The 20,241-nt window shown below is 35.1% G+C and overlaps 1 protein-coding gene across 2 annotated transcripts in view; it reads left to right on the top strand.

Annotated features, from left to right (window-relative positions):
* SLC41A2 (solute carrier family 41 member 2) overlaps positions 1–19,761 on the top strand; it is a 47,135-nt gene extending 27,374 nt beyond the window's left edge. For both annotated transcript variants that reach the window (XM_088521624.1, XM_088521623.1), the window contains 3 exons: positions 7,703–7,834; positions 8,806–8,954; positions 19,412–19,761. In XM_088521624.1, the coding sequence (XP_088377750.1) occupies positions 7,703–7,834; positions 8,806–8,954; positions 19,412–19,597 (467 nt within the window). In that variant the 3' untranslated portion in view covers positions 19,598–19,761. The remainder of the gene's footprint in view (positions 1–7,702; positions 7,835–8,805; positions 8,955–19,411) is intronic.
* Positions 19,762–20,241: the final 480 nt, after the last annotated feature.

The raw sequence follows: 20,241 nt of genomic DNA, 5'->3' as shown, positions 1-20,241 counted from the left end.
AGTTTCTGTAAACAAACCTCTAGAAAAGTTAAATGTACCACTTTGTTTCTTGTTTTTCTTTCCCTTCTTACCAACAGAAGGGACTGTGCATATATTCTTTTGAGCTATCTTTAGAGGAAAAGAATGAGCCGAGAGTGTTTTCCAAAATACTACCTTGACAAATCAAGTCTGTATCCAATAAGGCATTATGAAGGAGTTAGAATGCTAGAGCGGAGAAATGCACAGAATTTGTGGGGAAAACACACATTAGACACAGACACACACACACATATATATATAATATATATGCATGCTATTAGACGCAGCCTTGTGTGATTAGGTGGCAAGTCAAAGATCCTGAAGAATCAGTCAGATGAAGAGAGGACACCTGTGGCTGTTGGAGCAGGCAGGGAAAGAGAGAGTCCTTAAAGAAGACAAAGAGAGCAGAGGTTGGCTTATAGCTCGGGCAGTCCCACAGAGTTTGTTGCTTTTCCAAGTCATATTTGGTGACTTACTTGTTGTTCATCTGGATTTTTACTGCTTAACTACCTCTTTTCTTGTTATGTTTTCTGTTATTTTAGCCATTTTCCCTGAGCTCTGTAGGCTTACATTTCTTCAGTAATCAGGAATGGTCTATGAACAAGTTGTTTATAGTCCAGTGTCCATATTTTCAAGAACTTTGCTATTATCCCACACTTAAACAAGAAGAAAACTACAAGAAAAAATGTATTGAACTGCATTTTACAGAGCAGATTTTCATAACAAAAGAATAACAAGTTTGATGGGCCAAAACTAAGGTCTTGCAAAGTTTGCATAAGCCAAAATTAGTGTAAGGCTTGTGGCTTGTTACTAGAAATAGCAATACTCCTTCTGCTGGGCCACTGGCAACAGCAGGACCTTTAAGGAATTCTGCCCTTCCCTCATTCACAAATGAGTAGAGGGGAGCAATGTGTAAGTGTTGTTGTAAATGCATGTGCTACCCCCTCAAATTTTGAAGTTGAAATGTAAAGACAGAGGCATTTCTGTTAGAAAAGCACGGAGCAAATATTTTCTGTGTAAACAATGCAGAATATGTCTGTTTAATTACGTACCTCCCAAGAAAGGAAATTGTAGGTAAGTAATTCTTTTCGTTGCTGTTAGATTAGACTCTCCAGGGCTTCATAATTCTAATGGCACCTCTTGATATTGATGGTCTACTGACAGTAGTGTACTAAACTGCAATTTAGGAAATCTTTCAGTTAAAACAGCACATCTGCTGACACTCATTTAATAACAAAAAAAGGTGCGTTAGCTACTTAACAGATGGCTTTTAAAAATATTATTGTTGCAGAAGTCTTTCCCTACCAGTAGTCTGCTGTCCTTGGAAATCTCATTGCAAGAACAAGTGGTGAAGGTAGCTGAGGGTTTCCCCCTCAAAAGGTGCTTCAGGTACCTTTTCTCTTTACAGTTTGTTGCTGCTGCGTCCCAGGAAAGCACTGGGGAAACCTGAAGGGAAGGTTGTAACCTATTGAAATTTTGTCTAGTCAAAAATGGAAGCAGTATAAATTTGTCTCTGTTTCATACTGGTTGTTGTTTCAGTGCCCATTTTTGTATAATTAAAAATCCTGGATTATATTTGCCACAGAGTTATCAGGTATTGGGCTTCCTGTGGATTTCACACCATTAAATAGCTTTGGACCTGGTGCTGTGTAAGTGGTTTGCACATCCTTAGGTAGGGGACAAGTTACTTCCATCACATCCATTGCAGTGTGGAGCCTTCATTTAAGAAATATTTGTCTGGAATTTGAGCAATCTCAAAGGTTCCAACCCCCTATTAACAATAGCTGCAAATATTTGCCAAGAGTATAAAAATAGTTCTTAATCAGAGAGGCAATTATAGTTAACTTTACTGCTGGTGGCCAGAAGTATTTTAAAATCATTTTTCCTTTTTAAACACATTTTTGAGAGGAATGATTAGTTTTAATTCTGTAGTTGGTTGGGCTAAGTTGTCACTCTGCTTTCCAAATATAAATAAATCATTTTGTGTTCTCAGCCAATGTTGTACTTACAGACTACTTGAAATTTAGATGTCTTTTTTTCATATATTGAAGTTCTCAATAAAATAACTAAACCCAAGCGTGACTGTGCTTCAATCTCAATACAAAAAGTTGATCTTTGTATTTTGTAATTTGGTTAAAATTTGCAAATCCTCTTACACAGCATGTTGAATTTGGCTCAGGAACTGAAATTGGCAAGTAACAGAGTTCCTTCTGTGCAGAAAATGATAATGATTTGAACAATTATATGCTTGGGAGTATGCCGCAGAAATGAGATAAGCTGCAGTTACTAGATAGAGCCACTTTCCTCTCCCTTTTGGTTATATCCTTAGACAAAACATAGTGAGATATCTTCTAGGCATTTACATTTTAGAAATTACTGCATAATGACCAGCATATCTATATACCTTCTCCCCATTTTTTTTGCATTTCTGTGAAACTGAGGTACTACAAAATAATCCTGAAAACACCTGAAAATCAGACACGCTTTGCAGGCTTTGGTATAGCAAAACTTGCTTTTACAGATGGTTTAAAACAATACTCTTTGAACATAACACAAACCTGTGATAATGTTTTTCACTGTTTAGCTGTGCTTGTTAAGGGACTATTTGATATCTTAAGGGAATAAATATGAATCAAAGAGCATGAGAAACCTGTATTAGAAGATTTGACATAAACTTGTCTGTCATGTCTGTCATCTGCAAGATGAAAGTTAAGCTCATATAATGTATTCCCCAAACCATAACTCTGTTTAAATAGTAGGATAAATGGAAGAACAGTACTACTTTTTTTTTTTCAGAAAGCTTTTGCTCTACATTGTTTGTTTTGGAGAATATGGAAAGAAAACACCCAGAAATCATGCCATCTCAAAAATGAAAATGTATTTTCATATAACTTCATATATTTTATTCTCATACAGAGTAGTTGTGCTCTCAGTTTTCATGTAACAGAGAGGTACTTTGATTAGAAGATAATCATGGTGTCCATCAGTTGAGCACCTGAAATTTGGTGCCCCTGTAAATTACAAGGGAAAGCATTAAAGTACATGCATGGTGACAGAGCAATTTGGCTGGATAGCAAAAGAATTACATTGCACCAAGTTGGAAAGAGTGTAATACTCTCAGAATGACAGCTATTCCGTATGATAATTTTATAACTTGGTCTTTCTTTTGGCATGAAACAAATGGGGGAGGATTTTGATTCTGGATATTTAATTCTGACACATTATTGGGTTCTACTGCTTACTAGTTGCTAGCCTGTATGCGTAAATGTGTTCTGTACCACTATACAAGTATGTGCTTTTTTTTCTCTTAAGATTTGGTCATTTTTACAAAATTTCACTTACCATTACTTTTCACATCGTAATCTGATAATTTTTAATCACAATATTTACCTTTTTTGAGTACAAGCTATGGACCAATTTCTACATTAGGCCTAAGAAAGAAAAAATTTGGGAGCCAAATCAAACATAAACTGCCCTTTGTAAAATGTAATGATTTTCACATAGAGTTTTGTCTTAAGGACTTCTCTTAAAAATGGACTCATAAGAAAAGCTATTGGTTTTCACTTGTTTTCCCCAAAGCACTTTTAAGTGTTAACAGAAGTACTGCAAAGTGCAAAAGTAAATAGAAGAAATTTGGATAAAAAAACAACATGGAGATGAACCTGGTTAAGCCAGTTTCTTAATTTTAGTATTTCGTAAAACATGATTTTTTTAAAGTCAAGTATGAAGATGTCAGGGCAAAAACTCATACTGAATTTTTCTGGAATATAATCTAGTTATTGAAAAATTTAGTACTTTGGTTACTACTGTAACAGATTCTTTTTCTTCCTTTTCATTTTTATAATACAAATGTTATCAAAAAGCAGGTTTCTGTCAAACTCCAGAAAGACTAACCGGCATAAATCCATAATAAGAATCAGTTTGGGAATTGTGTTGAACTAATTCTTTCCTTTGGTGGAGGTAAATTATATTCATTGTATGCTAAAGAAAAAAAAATATTGAAGTGGCATTTAGACAATACTTTGTGGCATCGAATTACAGGTATACGAGAAAAAATGTAATCATGTTATTGAACTGTGACATAATTTGCAGCAACTCTTCCTAAGGAAGGATGAGAGGGATATTTACAGATAGATATGTAGTGTTTACATGTAGAGGTCTATAAAATGTAGAGGGCCGTAGCTACTAAGGATTTTGGCTTTAGAGCACCTTGTTTCTAGGTGCGTGGCCTCCTGTAGAGAAACTGAAGCCCGGAGCAGGGAGCTCCGAAGAGTATCTCCTGACTACCTTAAAGAAGGTGAGGTACTTGGAAGAGAACAGTTCTCTTCCATCAGAGAGCCACCCGGAGCTAGTTGAGAGAAAGCATCTCTGGGTCATTGCCACTTAAGTTAGGGAAGACACAAGTACCTCTGTCTGCTCAAAATTATAAATTTAGAATCTTTTTCTAAGGTTAGTTACACACATCTGTTCTGTAAAAGCGTAAGTAGCACTGGCTCTGTTCATTTGAAACATAGCTGAAATAGACTTGAGAGGAAGAGATGGCTTTGCCCACTGTTTTATAAAGTCATCAAGCAATGGGTGCTGTCATCTGCTAAGTGAAAATGCAGGGCTTAAGATGATTAAAAATAACAATAAAAATAATTCATAGATTAATACAGAAAACAGAAGCCATTGCAAGTGCTCAGGGTAATGGGTTAGGGAACATCTAGAACTGTCTAACTGCCTGATCGAGTGAAAACGCCATCTCCAGACACAGTAGTACTCTGTGTGTGTCCACAAAATCTACCTATCTACATATATGTATATATAAACTATACTGATAGGCAAATATGTCATGCACATAAACCACTGAATAATTTTTGTGCAAATGAAATGAGTTAAAAAGGATGTATTTGGCAAGCATATCGTACTTCTTAAACATCGTACACCTATGATCCAACGTAAGTTCCTTGATTATATTTGCACAGATTTTTTTTTGTCTATTAAAGCATGCAATAAAAGAACAGCCTGGTGTCTTACGCAGGGCATTAGGCAGACTGTAAGCCGTCCGCATCAGCGACACCCATGCAGCTTCCTTTAGCTTCTGTTTTCTTACCTATAAAATGTTAATGATGGCAATGAGGCAGATCTACTTTGAAATATTCTTTGAGATTTATTAATGCAAAGTATTTTTAATGTGGTATGTGTGCATATATGTATATATATGTATATATACATTCCACTATTAGAAAAAAAGTTCTTCTCCAAATAATGAATATTAGAATCACATAGTCACAAATACATGACATGGTTTTGGCACTCTTTTGAATATAGTTTTGTGTGATTGTAAAACAAGAAATAACTGTGATATTTTTCAGAAGTAATATTTATTCTGCAGAAGAGAGGTTATTGTGTAAGCCCATGACGGGTTCAATAAAGTGATGAAGTTTTAAATTTTCTTTTTAATGTAAGCCACCAAGACATCATTCACACATTACTAGACAATGTCCCTTCTGCTTAATGACAAAGTGGTATTTTCATGTTTAAGTTAAACACTTCTGTTCTCCTGTGAGGAATGCAATAACAGTTGTAGGATTTTACCTTTGAATTTAATTATTTTCTTCCGTGCTGTAGTTCTCATGAGAATTAAAAGAAGCTAAAAAGTTAGTCTTTATAATAGAATGGAAGTTTTGCTGTGAGGACTGCGATACTGTTTTTCAGGAAGTAAACTTTATGACTTAAATATTTGTGGAAATAGTCCGTATATCTGCCCACAGGGTTTTTCACAATATGAGCAGCCATTGAGCACACTACCATTTTATGCATTTAGATGGTGAGAAGTTTTCAGTTTGCTGTGTTGGCCTCTTGTCAACCTATGATTAATCTGATCTTGCTGAGATAACTTCAAACATAGAGCAACCCTGATTAAGTAAAAATAAGCTGCATATCTCTACATGTGTCAAAAGGATACATTTAATGCAAAACCAGCTTTATCCAAGTCAGTTATCCAAATCTGTTTCCTTTGCCAACAATTTTGATGGTTGCATGGCTACAAGCCTCAAAGCATGCCTTGAAAGATAGTCCTAATTATTTTTGTTATTATTTTCATAATACTATGAAAGGTAGGGATAATGAGAGAGGATTTTAGTTATTTTATCTCTTAATATTGTTTTGATTATGTCAGTTTTTGCAGTTACTACCCTGCTTGTAATTGCCCAGATTACTTTTATCCCATGCTTTATTCTCATTAGTTAGGAGTCTTAATACCATTTTCCATAATGTAACCTATCAAAAGATAGACCTTGGGCCCTATTTAGTTTGTTTTTAACTTTATTTTGACTCTTTTTTTCATTTCTGGTTCTGTAGTTTGTCTGAAAAGAATGTTATTTTAATTGTCTTTCCAAAGACTGACTCAGCTTGTTGCTATCTCATAGCCTGTATTTCCCACCTGTGTGGATGCAGTTTTCTTTGATAAACAGTCCTTTTCAACAATTCCACATGTTTTTTGCTTGTACCTTTTTTCCTGATTGGTATTGTGAACTTTTTGCTTAAAAGCGGTACTTTCTTCTTGGGTTTTGCCATTTAGTGTCTTTAAGCAGTAATAAGGCAGGAGATCTTCATTGAGTTCTCAATATTAGATCTTTGTCCTTACCACAGCATAGTACAGGGACTTCTGATGACCAACAGACATTTCTTTTGCTACCAAAACAAAGTGCGAAGTATCAGATAAACAAATCAGTTTAACCACACTAAGTGAGGGCTTTCTCTTTCCTACGGAGGACGAGATCCATATATAACCCATGTGTCTACTTCTGTTTAACCATTCCTTCTCAAAGCAAGTCATTCTCTGTAAAGAATATGGGAGGGAGTAACAAGCTTGTGTCTGAGAAGGAAGTAGACAATTCTAGGGCATAATAGCAGTGGGAGAGTTGTGTGTGTGTTAATAGTGCTGTGTTGCCACCAAGATCATTTTGGTATGATCTGCATGCCACTGCTATGTGTGATGTAGATATATATTGTTTGTTGAGTTCACTGGACGTCCAAGTCATTTCACAGAAATATTTTGTTCTGATGGCAAGCATATCAAAGGTGCTTGAGGAGAAGGTGGAATCTCCATCGCTGCCATTATTTTAAAGATCAGTTTGTTAGCCAAACACTTCTCCTTTCAACCTGACATGCAGCTGACAGAAGATTATGGCTAATTGTTCTCTGTGGCAAAGGGGAATGGATAGATCATCCCTTGAATACTTCTCCAGGCCTGTGTTTCTGTGAAGCCTGCACTTATGGTTGTGTTAGTGCATCTGCTTTGTATTATTTATACTTGCCAGCCACACTGGCCTAAGAAGGTAATCCAGCAGTGGCACAGCTTTGTTGTTCCGGGAGGGATTGACAAATTAAAGGAAGCTGCACATACATGAAGGTACCAGGTTGAACCTTTTGAGAGAATATTTTTCATTTATTACAAATTTAAATCAATCTGCAAATATTCCTTTTCAGTGATACATGAAATTGTAGCACGTTTTTCTGTTGTTTTAATAACTGGTGTTAGTCCGTCAATAAGTAGCATATATTCTAAAGGTGCTTTTCTGTTTGACTTTGTACTTAATGGGCTGTGCTAAAAATAAAGTAAGTTGGTACATTGTCAAAATATTACCTATTAGAGGAAAAAAAAATGAAAATTACTCCTTGTCCTTGTGTTTTTCAGGCATTGGTGGTAATCTAGTAGCTATTCAAGCTAGCAGAATTTCTACCTACCTCCATTTACACAGCATTCCTGGAGAACTGCCGGAAGAAGCAAAGGGTTGCTATTATCCATGCAAAACCTATTATGGCACAGGTATGTATAAGTTAATTGTTAAAACTAGTGTCTGACGTCTCTCCTTTCCCCCACCCAACCTTTTGTATGACCCCAGTACCCCCAGCAAAATAAGTCTCTGTACATGATTCAAAGGCATTAGAGGTATGAAAGTTTCATTTGCCTGCAGAAGTCTGACTGAAGGGGGGGATGCATAGAGAGTAGCAGGGATAAAGTTGTAACCATCAATCACTAGAGTGAAAGGTGAGGATTGGTGGGGAAAGGAATTGAGGATAACTACTGATAACGATTTCAACCTATATCTTGCCTTAGCTCACTTATCGGCTCCTAACTTCTATCATCTAACTTCAGAAGTTCACACCAATGTCCTGTTAGGACGAAACCTTATTTCTACAATAATTACTAAGATTAGTCCCTGTTTTTCACTCTCCATTTGACATTTCCTTTCTAGATTCATGCCTCCCAGATTCGTGCAGTTTATTCCCCTATTTGTGCTCCGTTAATTCCTCACTTTCCTAATAATATAGTAGGTATAATGAAATTTGAATTTGCAGTAGCATCTATTACACTTTCATATTTGTGAAGGGGATTGGGGCAGAAAAGAAAATAGGGGCTACTTTTTTTAAAAAATGAGTTTCTTCTAAGGCTAAGTTTCGAATATGCAGTCCAAAATATCCTCTCTGCTAGGAACACTGTAGGAAATAACTTCAGCTCCAAAAAATAGATGGAAAGCCATGTGTACAGAAACCAAACGAATGTAGAAAATGTACGGATCCAAAGAGGACAGTTTGTACCCTCTTCTGGAAGGGCCTTGTTTAACTTTGCTGGCAGAATCTAGAGATGCCTTTCTTTCCCCAGGGGAAACCCTCAAGGATTCTTTCTGTGGAAAATAATGCCTGTTTTTCAACAAAACTGTTTTTTATATTAAAGCTATTTTTTAGAAAAACGTAGTAATTGAAGAACTTAACTGCATTTTGAACTTTTTATTATAGGAGTGAATAACAAATCAGCCCAAGTTCTGCTTCTTCTGGTGATTCCCGGACACCTAATTTTCTTGTACACTATCCATTTAATGAAAAGCGGCCATACTTCCTTAACTCCCATCTTCATAGCAGTATATTTGTTTGCAGCTCTGCTACAGGTAAGAACAAACGTAACGTGAAAATCTTTGTATAAAAGTACATCCCTGAAGAAAGTCACTCTTTATCTGATTCCTGAAATCTCATGAACGGTGCAAGAGATTATGGGTTATTACCGGCTTTCAGCACAATTTGGAGGTAACTAATTATCCCCACATGCATAAAGCTTGCCCTGTATTGCGAGTGCTTCTCATAAGATACTTGATTGCATTATTTCCCAGTCATGCAGCTCTTTTTCTTGTTTCTTGGCACCACTGCTTCTAAAAACCTCTCATTTTAATCAGCTGGAGTAGTGGGTAGAGAGAAAGAAACATTTATGCATTTATGAAAAATGACTACACCAGGAAAATTTATCAAAGCTCTTAAATGTGGTTTCACAAAATGGTTCACAGTTCTGTTTTAGTTAACATTTTGAAAAATGTACTAGATAAGAATGTTGTGGCTTGGTGCGTTCATAATATTTGCTAAAGCTGAAATTAGGCAGACAGTAAGCACTCTAGGAGAAATGGTAATTGCATTAATTGTTAAATAGTTTTATATCACTTTGGCTGGTCTTACCTAGCACTCTGTCCAAACCAAGCAATGGCAGGTTTTGAAAGAAGTCTTTTGAAACAGCAATGCCTTAAGCTGAAGTAATTTCACTCAGAGTAATCAGTAATATAAAATGAAATGTTTTTATTAAATTCACAGCCAATTTTTTACTAAAACTTGGCTAACTAAAATGTGTCATTGAACTTAAAAAAAAATTGAATATTCAGGTTGCACAAATTTTGAAATATCCACATGTCCACGTATTGTTTGTAAATATGTGACCAACTTAATTTTAAAATACAAATTATCATCCAATAAGTCCCTGATAAAAATGTATTCTTAATGTTTTGTCTTCATGTGCTACCACTCTGCTATTCCAGTTTTGAAAGTTTTGAAAACTGCCTCTATTTTAATTTTATGTGAGAATTACCTATTTTTTTTTTACCTATAATATAACCAGAAAACTTCGTAAGTAAGTGTCTCTCACTAAAAGTTGTCAAACCATTACTTTTAATTTTTCTCTTGCATACTATTTCTGGTTTCCAACCTTATCAGTTCTTTTTTCCTCAGGAGATTATGCTGTGCATTCACTTTGCCTGTTCTGTCTAGTCGCTCTTTTTAATAATTTTTGAAACTTTTGACCCATTCCAGTCAACTGGATTCTTTCCTCCATTTTCATTATTCTGTTATTTTTCTAGTAATGGTTATCCTAAATTTATGTGATTGTAACTATAGCAGTTTTAAAATTTTCAAAGAGATTTGTTGCTTTAAACCTTAATTCTCAAATATATTTCATTTGCCTGTCAGTCTGATACCCTTCTTCTCTACTGCATTTTTGTGCTTTTAGTCTCTCCTTTTTAAAGTAAAACACTTATATATCCACGCTCATTCCTCTTCCAGTTTTTCATGGCTTTGAAACTGTTGTTCCTTTCAAGTCTGCAAGAACCAACATCTACTGATTTCATTTCTCCAGATTTCATTTTATTTTATTTTTCTCAGAGTGATGACTTTTCCAGTTCTACAGTAAAACTGAAAAACCTCACAGCTAATTACTGTCATTTCAATTATCAACAAAACAAATCAAACGAGAGTCTCCAGCAGTGGAAGATCTGTATTTTAGGCCTTTTTGATAATGGAATTCACAGTTACCTTTGTGCCTTTAAGTCTAATATATTATGAAGATGTGCTTCAAGTATTAAAAACCTGCGTTCTAGCAGGCTAAAATAACATCTCTATTTCAGTTTGAGATAGTAAATAGTAAGCTGATAGACTATAATGATTCCCAAAGATAAGAATTAATTGTGGTCACTCCTGTGTTTGAGGAGTTTTTGTATCACTGCTTTATACTTTCTAATTCATTACTTACTTTATTGAGTTATCAGTAAAAATATGGAGCTGAATCATAATTATAACTTTTTAACATTTTTCCCATTATTAAAAAATATGCCAAATTATTGAAAGGCAACAAAAAGTGAATTTTCTCTCTTTAAAAATCAGGTGGCTTTTGTGCAATGTTTACATTGTTTAATAAAATGTTTTACAGTGAACTGAAGCTGATTTTTACTTAATGTCACTATATTATTTATTATCTCTGATTGTCCACTGCAATGTTTGCTAAAATGTGTGTGGGCTTAGGGAATGACAAAAGTAGAACTAGAATGTTATAATAAGCTGAAAAAATCATAGAAATGTTAAATGAAAGGTTTCATTACAAGTTCTTTGTTTGTATTTTGCCCCGCCAGTTTATGCTTTTTCTAGGTCAATGAAATAATCCACACTACCTTTACAGTAAATTTGTAACATAAATATGAATTCCTCTATTTGGCATTTTAACAAGACTTTTTCAAGTTGCCTGTAAACCTCAATATCCTTCCTCACCAATCGATAAAACAGAAATTATTTCCATTACAAGCTCCATACAATACTACTGAAATCCCAGACAAGTAGTTAATTTTGTTTTCATCTAATTCTGTTACTTTAATTTTTTGCTTGACTTTCTTTTGCTTCTCCTTTTCCATTCTCAGAAATTCTCTCAACAGGATGTCTCATAACTGAAATATTTGTAGGAAATATGTAATTAATAAGGCATGATTTACATTAGCATTAGTATGATTTAGCTTTTATTGAATGAAAATACACTATATAGTAAAATGAAGAACACTTGCATTGAATATATAGTTGTTTTAAAAGATGGTTAGTTAAGATATTTTAAATAATATGATTAGCTAGTATGATGGTCTGCAACATCTCATTCTCTCTGCTTCTCTATGAACAAAACAGTTCTCAAATTAAGAAAACCCAGAAAGTTTGGATTTCTTAATATTCCTACTCTCAAAAGTACATTGGTGGTGGTGTTGAAATATGCAACTATATGAAAGTATACAACCATTTAAATTAATCTGCATTCAACTAGATTTTTTCAAGACTGACTTCAAAACTTTTGAAACAGTTCTGTAGTGGAGAGCCTGTGTTATGTTTATCAGTGGCAGCATCTGAGGAAAATACCAAAACAAAAAAGTATCATGAGGAAGCTCATCTATGCAAATAGGTACCTGTAAGTCTGTAGGTCAAGTTATGCAGCGTATTTTATCTGGGCAAATCATTGTGCATTAATGGAAAACAGTAGATAGATTTTTAGAGTGGTTTAGATTTGTTAAGTGACATCTCTACAGCAGGAACACTTCTTTGAAAATGCTTCAAAACCAGTCTCTCTCTCACACACACGCACACACGCACGCATACACCTTTCAGTATGCTACATGAAGTTACAGTCTGCCTTTTGAGCAACACACAAACCATATAGTAATTGAAAAACAGTCTCCTCCTTTACCTTTTAAGGGAACAAATATTTTTCAACTGTACGAAGCTATGCACTGAGCAAAGTTTCATCTTCTGTCTTGTCAACTGCAGTAGAATGAGAGCAACGCTGGGACTGCCAAGCCATCAGTCCCGACATACCGCTTTGGTCGTTCAAAGGCTGCCTCTGTTCTCACTGAGCCAGTAAAATGACCCCTAAGGAATTTTCACACCTCCTAACCAAATCTGAGCACACAGTTATATTACAAACTCTGGGAATGAGCAAACAAGAGGAGATTCTAAGATCTATCATCAAGCAAATTAGTCATTCCTAAATACAATTGTTCTTACCCAATAAGGATCAGGTGTCTACTCCTATAAAGTAACTTGTCAGTATTTTAGAGTTGTTTGGGGCTACAGAAAACCTAGAAAGAAGCAATGCTCTTGATGATTTCTGTTTACATTAGAAATGTCTTAAGTTTTTAAATACTCAGGGATTTCTAATAGAACATGATGGTATGGTTCTCTTCACTGTGAAAAAATCGCTCATGGGGTATAAGGTAAATTATATTACCATATTAAAAATATGGAAAATTTTGTTGATAGAGAAGATATTGATGCATTTTCAGTATTGCTTTTTCAGACAGAAAATGTTTACTTCCAAAATATAGACCATGCACATGCTAAAGAGAATCCACAAGTCAAGAAAATAGAAAAAAAATAGTACACAAACCTGGGCAGATCTGCCTGTTTATTGCCATATTGTTGGGATATGAAAGAAAAAAAAAAAAAAAAAAACAGACTTGCCGAATTCATTGAGGCCTGAATCTAGACATCGCTGTCTCTTTCTTCTCGGGACACGTAACTGTCAGCAGTAGAAGCCCGGTACCTACAAAGCCATTAGAAGGGAGATACCACATTTTTTATCCCAGAAGTTTAAACTCAAAGTATTTGTCCTCGTAGCAGGGCTTACTAAGTTATAGCTAGTGAGCATTCAGTGTTATGGATTGTACTCTTGTTCAGCCATCTGACAAGCAGCCTAAAATTGGGACTGTTTTGATTAAACATGGGTGTCTGGCAAAGATGCAAGGAGAGCAAGAAGACAGATTGAGGAATCTGGTTTTAAATGATGGAGTAAAAGAATTTCGTTCCCACTAAATGATACAATCAAATTGGTTTAGAAACACCTTCGGTTAAACTGGTATAATCTTTTTTGCTTAAATAAGGTGTTATTCATATGTAAGCTTATAGTATGCTGTCTGGGTACTTGGATACCATAATGCTATGCACTTGAGATAGAAAATGTGTGATTATGCCTGTATACGCATAACATAAAGGTTTGATATAAGGAATTGAGCTACCGTTGCCAAGGAATAGTAATTTTCAGGTAGGTTCCTGGCCTTGTTCCCAACACATTTTCTACACAGGAGTTAGAGGGAAGCAATGCAAAGTTAATATTGCCCAACATTCCTGGCAATTTTTTTTAAATCATGGATTGTCCAGCAGATGTTGAAGAGCATCCACGTACAGTAGTTGCTGCTGCTGCTGTCTTTCCTCAGCTCATCGTTCTCATTCCTTCCCTGTCGGCTCTCCACCATCACTCAAATCACTGGTGGCAGAGTCAGGGCTGATCACAGCCTGGTCAATCAGCATTATCACACTTTCATTTCCAGTTTAATGCCAGTCTGCTACGTTAGATTGAAAGAGAAGTTTCAGACACAGGGACATGCATTGCCTTTTCTTGTCCCTGATAGGGTTGCAGTCATTTCAAAAGAGTATAGAGAAATGTCTGAAGTTTATAATGTCTTAATTCACTGCATCAAGAGTCTCCAGAACTCATTAGGTAGAGCCCTAAATCATCCTGGAGAATGATTTGAGTTAAACTAGTGTGACTTTTGTGTTTAGGCATGCCACAGCTGCTCCATGCGTTTGAACTGAGTCCAGCAAAGCTAAAGACTGCTGAAATGTACAATTAGTGTTGTTTGAGAAGCAAGCTTTTCAGAAGTCTTCTAAAGAAAGGGTTGAATCTTCTGTAAGATATCTCTATTCACTCCCAAAGAGAATGAATTTATATTTCCTAATTACAAGATGACTAAAACATGAATGACATGAAAGTAAAAACTGTCATTTCTCAACAGCCAGACATTGAAGGAAATCTCTGCAAGTTCTGGGGGAACTAGTGACCTGTGCCCCCTGGCTATGATGCAGCTAACCTGAGAAAGCAGCAGAGAATTGTTTTGAAAAATACAGTAAAACTGCCCAAGTTTCAGGAAATAGAAAAAGCACAGATGTCCAAGTCTGCAACGGTTTCATGCCTAAACATGTAAAAACTATTCTGTAAATTCTTTGACTAAAGAATTGTGGTTGAAAACAGTGGGAATTCAACAAGTTCAGTATAGATGTGTTGTGAGTGCTTTAAAGGTAATAGCATCACAAGAAGACATCAAAAGCAATTTAAAATCTAATAAATTCAATGCATGATTTAAAAATTAACAACTAAAAGAACTAAACCATAAATCTGATAGAATTTCAGAGTCAGGACACAGTAATCTTTAGAGATCCTTAATTCATCCTAATGTTTTTAAAATTAATATAAATTACCTCTGAAATTCATCTAACAGTTGTTGTAGAATAATTACCAGAGCTTGTTGTGGTTTTGTTGCAGGTGAATTCTGAGTCAACAAAAGAATGAGAGTAAGGCAAAATTAAAATACATTTGAAAACAAGATACTACAGTTTATTTGGATCTATGTTTCCAGTCTGAAGTAATAGAATGAAACTAATAATGCAACTTCACATGGAAACAATTTAAGAAGAAACTGTAGCATTAATAAGTTGCAGGAAATCCTGTCCATCTGAGACAAGCTAAATAAAGTGCTAAGAGGCCTTGGCTCCACATACCACTTACAGCTGAATTTCGTAATGCCTGATTATCAGTGTGAATAATTATGTACAAACTATATAACCTAAAGTTGCTCCTTCTAGCTTGGTACAGGAATTCACTAATCATAAAAACTATATTTAAACTAATATAAGCATAAAAGATATTTTAAAAGATTTTAAGAAGAAGGTTTATTTGTCATTAACAAAGATTATTCATTTGAATGTTATACTTTTTATCACTGTGAGTTTGTTATGTATTCACTGATGAAATACAGTAATCCTAGAAGAAAAAAAAAACACAAAATATCAACATGTATTGTTTGGACTACATTGAGAATGTTTGGAAGGAGTTATGCAATTTTATATTGAATTAGATTTTGAAGGTGTGAGTGATTAGTTATGTGAAAGTGTGCAGAAAGCTTTTAGAGCTCTTCACTACATTCAAAGGATGAAAAAATAATTTTTCTATAGCTTAACTTGTTAATTTGCAAAGAACAAAAGCAATTTTGTGTCCCATAGCAAAGGAAAAGAACTATTTTGTCTTGTGTAAAGTAATCTTCCCATGTTTGCAATCACAAGATTTCAACTTTGAATATTTAAATAAAGATTTATTTAGGCATTCATCTTCAGTTTCAATCTGATATTAGCTTGAATCAGAAATTTCAATATCTAGAATCACTCTTTCTTTATAGCTGTCCATTGTTGTACAGTGTGATACATATGTTTATGCTCCTTATTTTCAGGTACCTCATCATTACAGTCTTACACAGTCCCACTGACATCTGATAAAAGCTATTCACTCTTCTACTCCTTATCCTTTTATCTCATTCTTATTGCTATATTCATTTTGTAGTGTCTCTATTCTTCTGTCTTCTGCAGCCTGTTTTGGCAATGTGATTAATATGTCTTTTTACAGATACACCACATTTATAAATAGAAATTATGAGGCATTATTCAGATGATTATTTCATACCTAGTTAGTCTAAAACTGATGATGTCTGTAGCTTCATTTGCCTCAGTTTTAGTGGTAATATAGACCAAAAGACTAGAAAGTTAATTCAGTATTTTTATTAAAGAACCAGAATGTCTAGAATTGTTTCAGTTTTTTTTTTCAATGCTTGCTGTCTCCTCTCCTCTCCTCTCCTCTCCTCTCCTCTCCTCTCCTCTCCTCTCCTCTCCTCTCCTCTCCTCTCCTCTCCTCTCCTCTCCTCTCCTCTCCTCTCCTCTCCTCTCCTCTCCTCTCCTCTCCTCTCCTCTCCTCTCCTCTCCTCTCCTCTCCTCTCCTCTCCTCTCCTCTCCTCTCCTCTCCTCTCCTCTCCTCTCCTCTCCTCTCCTCTCCTCTCCTCTCCTCTCCTCTCCTCTCCTCTCCTCTCCTCTCCTCTCCTCTCCTCTCCTCTCCTCTCCTCTCCTCTCCTCTCCTCTCCTCTCCTCTCCTCTCCTCTCCTCTCCTCTCCTCTCCTCTCCTCTCCTCTCCTTTTTGCAAAGGACAATTAATTGATCTTTTCCTCTGTATTTTAAAGAATTGCAAAATACTAGCTCACATCTTGAACAGCAGTTTTTCATATATTTTCAAGCTTTTCTTAACACTTTGTACATCATTTCATGTTAACCAGGTCATTTTTATTGTCTCATGACACTTTTCTGGAATGTTGATTCCCTTATGTTATTTCCTTATATAAACCAGCTGTTTTTCACTTGGAAGCATGCTTAGACTTTGTTCTTCATGGAGTAAATGCAGAGTAGAAATACGCCATATTTAGATTGCTATGCCATTTGCATTAATTTGCTGAAATAAGTATAGGCTACTAATAATTCCCAGCAAATGTAATGTAGCGCAAAACTATTCTTGTGACCAGTCGTTTAATGCCTCCTGTAAAATTTCCTCCCTATGTCTTAGAAACCTTCCATTTCTATCAGTCTATTCCCCGTTGCCCTTTTCTGTGAATACCTCTGCCTGATTTTTTTAGCCTGCCATATCTTTATGTGTTACTTACCACTTTAAATTCAAGGACTGTCTTACTTTTGAAATGTCAGCAAAGTCATGGTAGGAATTTTAGTATTGTTGTCAAAAATAACAATTGATTGACAGTTGTGATCTCTCCGTCTCTATATTGATAAGAAGCAAAATCTCATTAAAGATTTAAGTCATGCTGATGGACTTCTACCTTGCCAACATCAGCAACCGTGGTCAAATATATAACTAACCATTTCCAAAGGCTAATCTTCGTAATTCTTAGTTGTTGTCAGTTTCTAGCCATGCAAATATATGACAATAGACAAATGACAAATTCCTTCCTCAAAATAAGGGTCAGTAAACTGTAATTTCATTATTTATTTTGTAATCGCCATGTCCCCGCTAGCATTGTACACTGTTAAAACCTTCAGTTAATATAATACACTATGATTCTTTTTTTCTCATTACTTTCAGAAACCTGGTTTGTTATAGTTTGCAGTGTGTTATGCACCTATGAGATAATACATCGACAATAATTATTTTGAAAAGTTCACAAAACTTAATTTTCAGACTACCTATTTATCACTATAATATACAGTTGTTTTAGAATGAAAAATGTGTCGACAAATTAAAAGTTTACAGATGATGAATTTTTAAAGACAAAGGTGTATCTATCATTTAAATTGTACAGTGTATGCTATGTTTAATTAGTTATGTGCCTTATGTAAATAGGTTGTAAATTATTCTTGGAATGAGTGCTCTCATCCTGTAAGAGAGCATGCCTAACTATTGTTGGTTTGGGGACTATAGGGTTTTCTGTGTACATCCAGTAAGGGATGCTAATGTACAGTATCTTTCATAAACAGACCTCTTTTTGTCTGTGTTGGAAGAAAGAGCCAACTCAAAGAATCTGATAGTCTTCCAAAGAAAACATCTGTTTTAAATATATTTGTTTGGATTTCAGTCAGCACACCTAGGACTTGCATAATTAGCTTAGACTACAGAGTTCCCTTTTCAGAAGATATGTTTGTATAAATAAACTGTGCATTTTTCAATAAGCAAATATTCTCCTTTTTTTGTAATTAGAAGTCCATGTTTGTATTAGAAAATATGCTTTTGTAAAGCGATGATTGAGAATAATTTTTTCACCACATTTTTATATAACGTTCATTGTACTGTCTGTTGTATTGTGGAGAAGTGTCAAGCACATCACATAATATCAGTGTTTCAGTAAATGAGTATACACATTTATAAAGATTTTTTAAACCTTTTTTGGTAATTAATTGATTACATACAATATAAATTTTATACCTTTTACCACTTTTTTATTACATATTCTTTTAAATAGACTTTTAAAAATGAATATGATAATAACTGTCTTAAATTTAGCCTTCCTGAAGATATTCTTAACTAAAAAATGAATACAATATGATGTTTATTTCATCTTAGGCAGCTCCTCAAAAGAGAAAAGAAGAAACACAAGCTCAGTCAGTACTGTTTTTATCCACTCATCACATGCCAGGCCATGCCACATGATCCCACTGAACCAGAACCTCTTATTATACAGCTGTGGAACATTAAAAGAATTCTTTTCTAAAACTGGGCTGATGATTTACACATACCTTTGGTATTAAGATCAAACCGCTCAGATGTTCAGACATTCACAGTCGGGAATAAGATCTTTTACTCTGGGACATATTCAGCCTGGAGTGACACTTTCATAATATATACTGCAGGTGTGCCTTATTACAGCAGAGCTGCAGTTGGTATTTCATGCATTAAAAGTAGATTCTAAGCCATTTGTAGTGGTTCGCACTATCTAGATGAATCTGTTCTTAATCTGACCTCATATTCTTTATCTCCCGTCTGCTGATGGCTCAGATCTAGGGTTGTGGTAACAAGTCTATTTTGAGTGCTTTTATCTGGGGTAATATCAGATAGTTATGTATAATCTTGAAACCTCATCTCTGCTCACACTGCACAATATTGTCTGATGTGAGAAGTACAGTCACACGTTTGTGTGGAATTTGTGTTTTTCTTGCCATTGACAGATTTTCTTTCAATTATAAGACTGAAAGGATGCTGTCCGTGATTTAACTTGTTCATTCTGTTAGGTTCCCACTACCTTTTTTGGTTGTGGGAAGTTTTAATCAGAAATTAAATCAGATTGATTATTTATATTGTTCAAAAGCAGTTGTGTACAATAGTGCTAAGTACAATGGAAATAATAATAATATTAGCTATTGGTATGATATAAGTGATAATAATACAGATTATTTGTTTGATGTTCTATAGGTGTTTACTCTACTATGGATTGCTGACTGGATGGTCCACCACTTCTGGAAAAAAGGAAAGGATCCTGACAGTTTTTCTATCCCTTATCTTACTGCACTGGGAGATCTGCTTGGAACTGCCTTGTTAGCCCTGGGTTTTCATTTTCTGTGGCTCATAGGTGACAGAGATGGGGATGTTGGAGACTAATTGTTCTAGTGGATGCAATCGATGACTTTTTTTTCCAGAATATTGAGAAGACAAATCATTCCACTTGAAGATCCTCAAGACTATTGTTCCATTTAGTATGAGTAGATCAAACTGACACAGATATAAAAAAGCCTTAACATTTTGGGGTTTTTTTGTTGTTATTTTGTTTTTGTCTTTTTTACAAAAGATGGAGCTAGGAGCAGTTTGACACCTTTATAATGAAAACAAGAATTGCTGCTAGTTGAAAACATCCAAGTAGAGACAGTGAAGGGCAGATCAATCTTTTACCAACTGTACCTTTTTAAAAAAGATCTGGTCTTTTAAAAGAACAACTCATTTCATGTAGTGTGAATCAGAAAAAAAATCTAATTGATCATTCAGTGGTGATGAGGAACATTGTGCCAATCAGTAGCCTGACTTTTTTTTTTCTCCTCCCAGATGAAGTGGGTTATATATGTTCATCTTCCCACAGAAATGACTGGTAGACCTCAGATGAATTCAGTTCTTCAGACATTACCTGACTTGTTGATATGTTCTGATCTTGCAATTCCAGTGCTATAGCTCTCTGAATGTTGCAGGCTTTATATCAATAATAAATATTATAGTGATCTGAACCCTGATTGTCTGAACATTTTGTCACATGC

This window comes from Tinamus guttatus, unplaced genomic scaffold (assembly GCF_059628265.1).
Source record: "Tinamus guttatus ecotype Peru unplaced genomic scaffold, ASM5962826v1 Tinamus_guttatus_pri_ptg000125l, whole genome shotgun sequence".
Classification (NCBI taxonomy): Eukaryota; Metazoa; Chordata; class Aves; order Tinamiformes; family Tinamidae; genus Tinamus; species Tinamus guttatus.
Note: the sequence above shows the minus strand (reverse complement) of the source record. Positions and strands in the feature narration are given on the sequence as shown.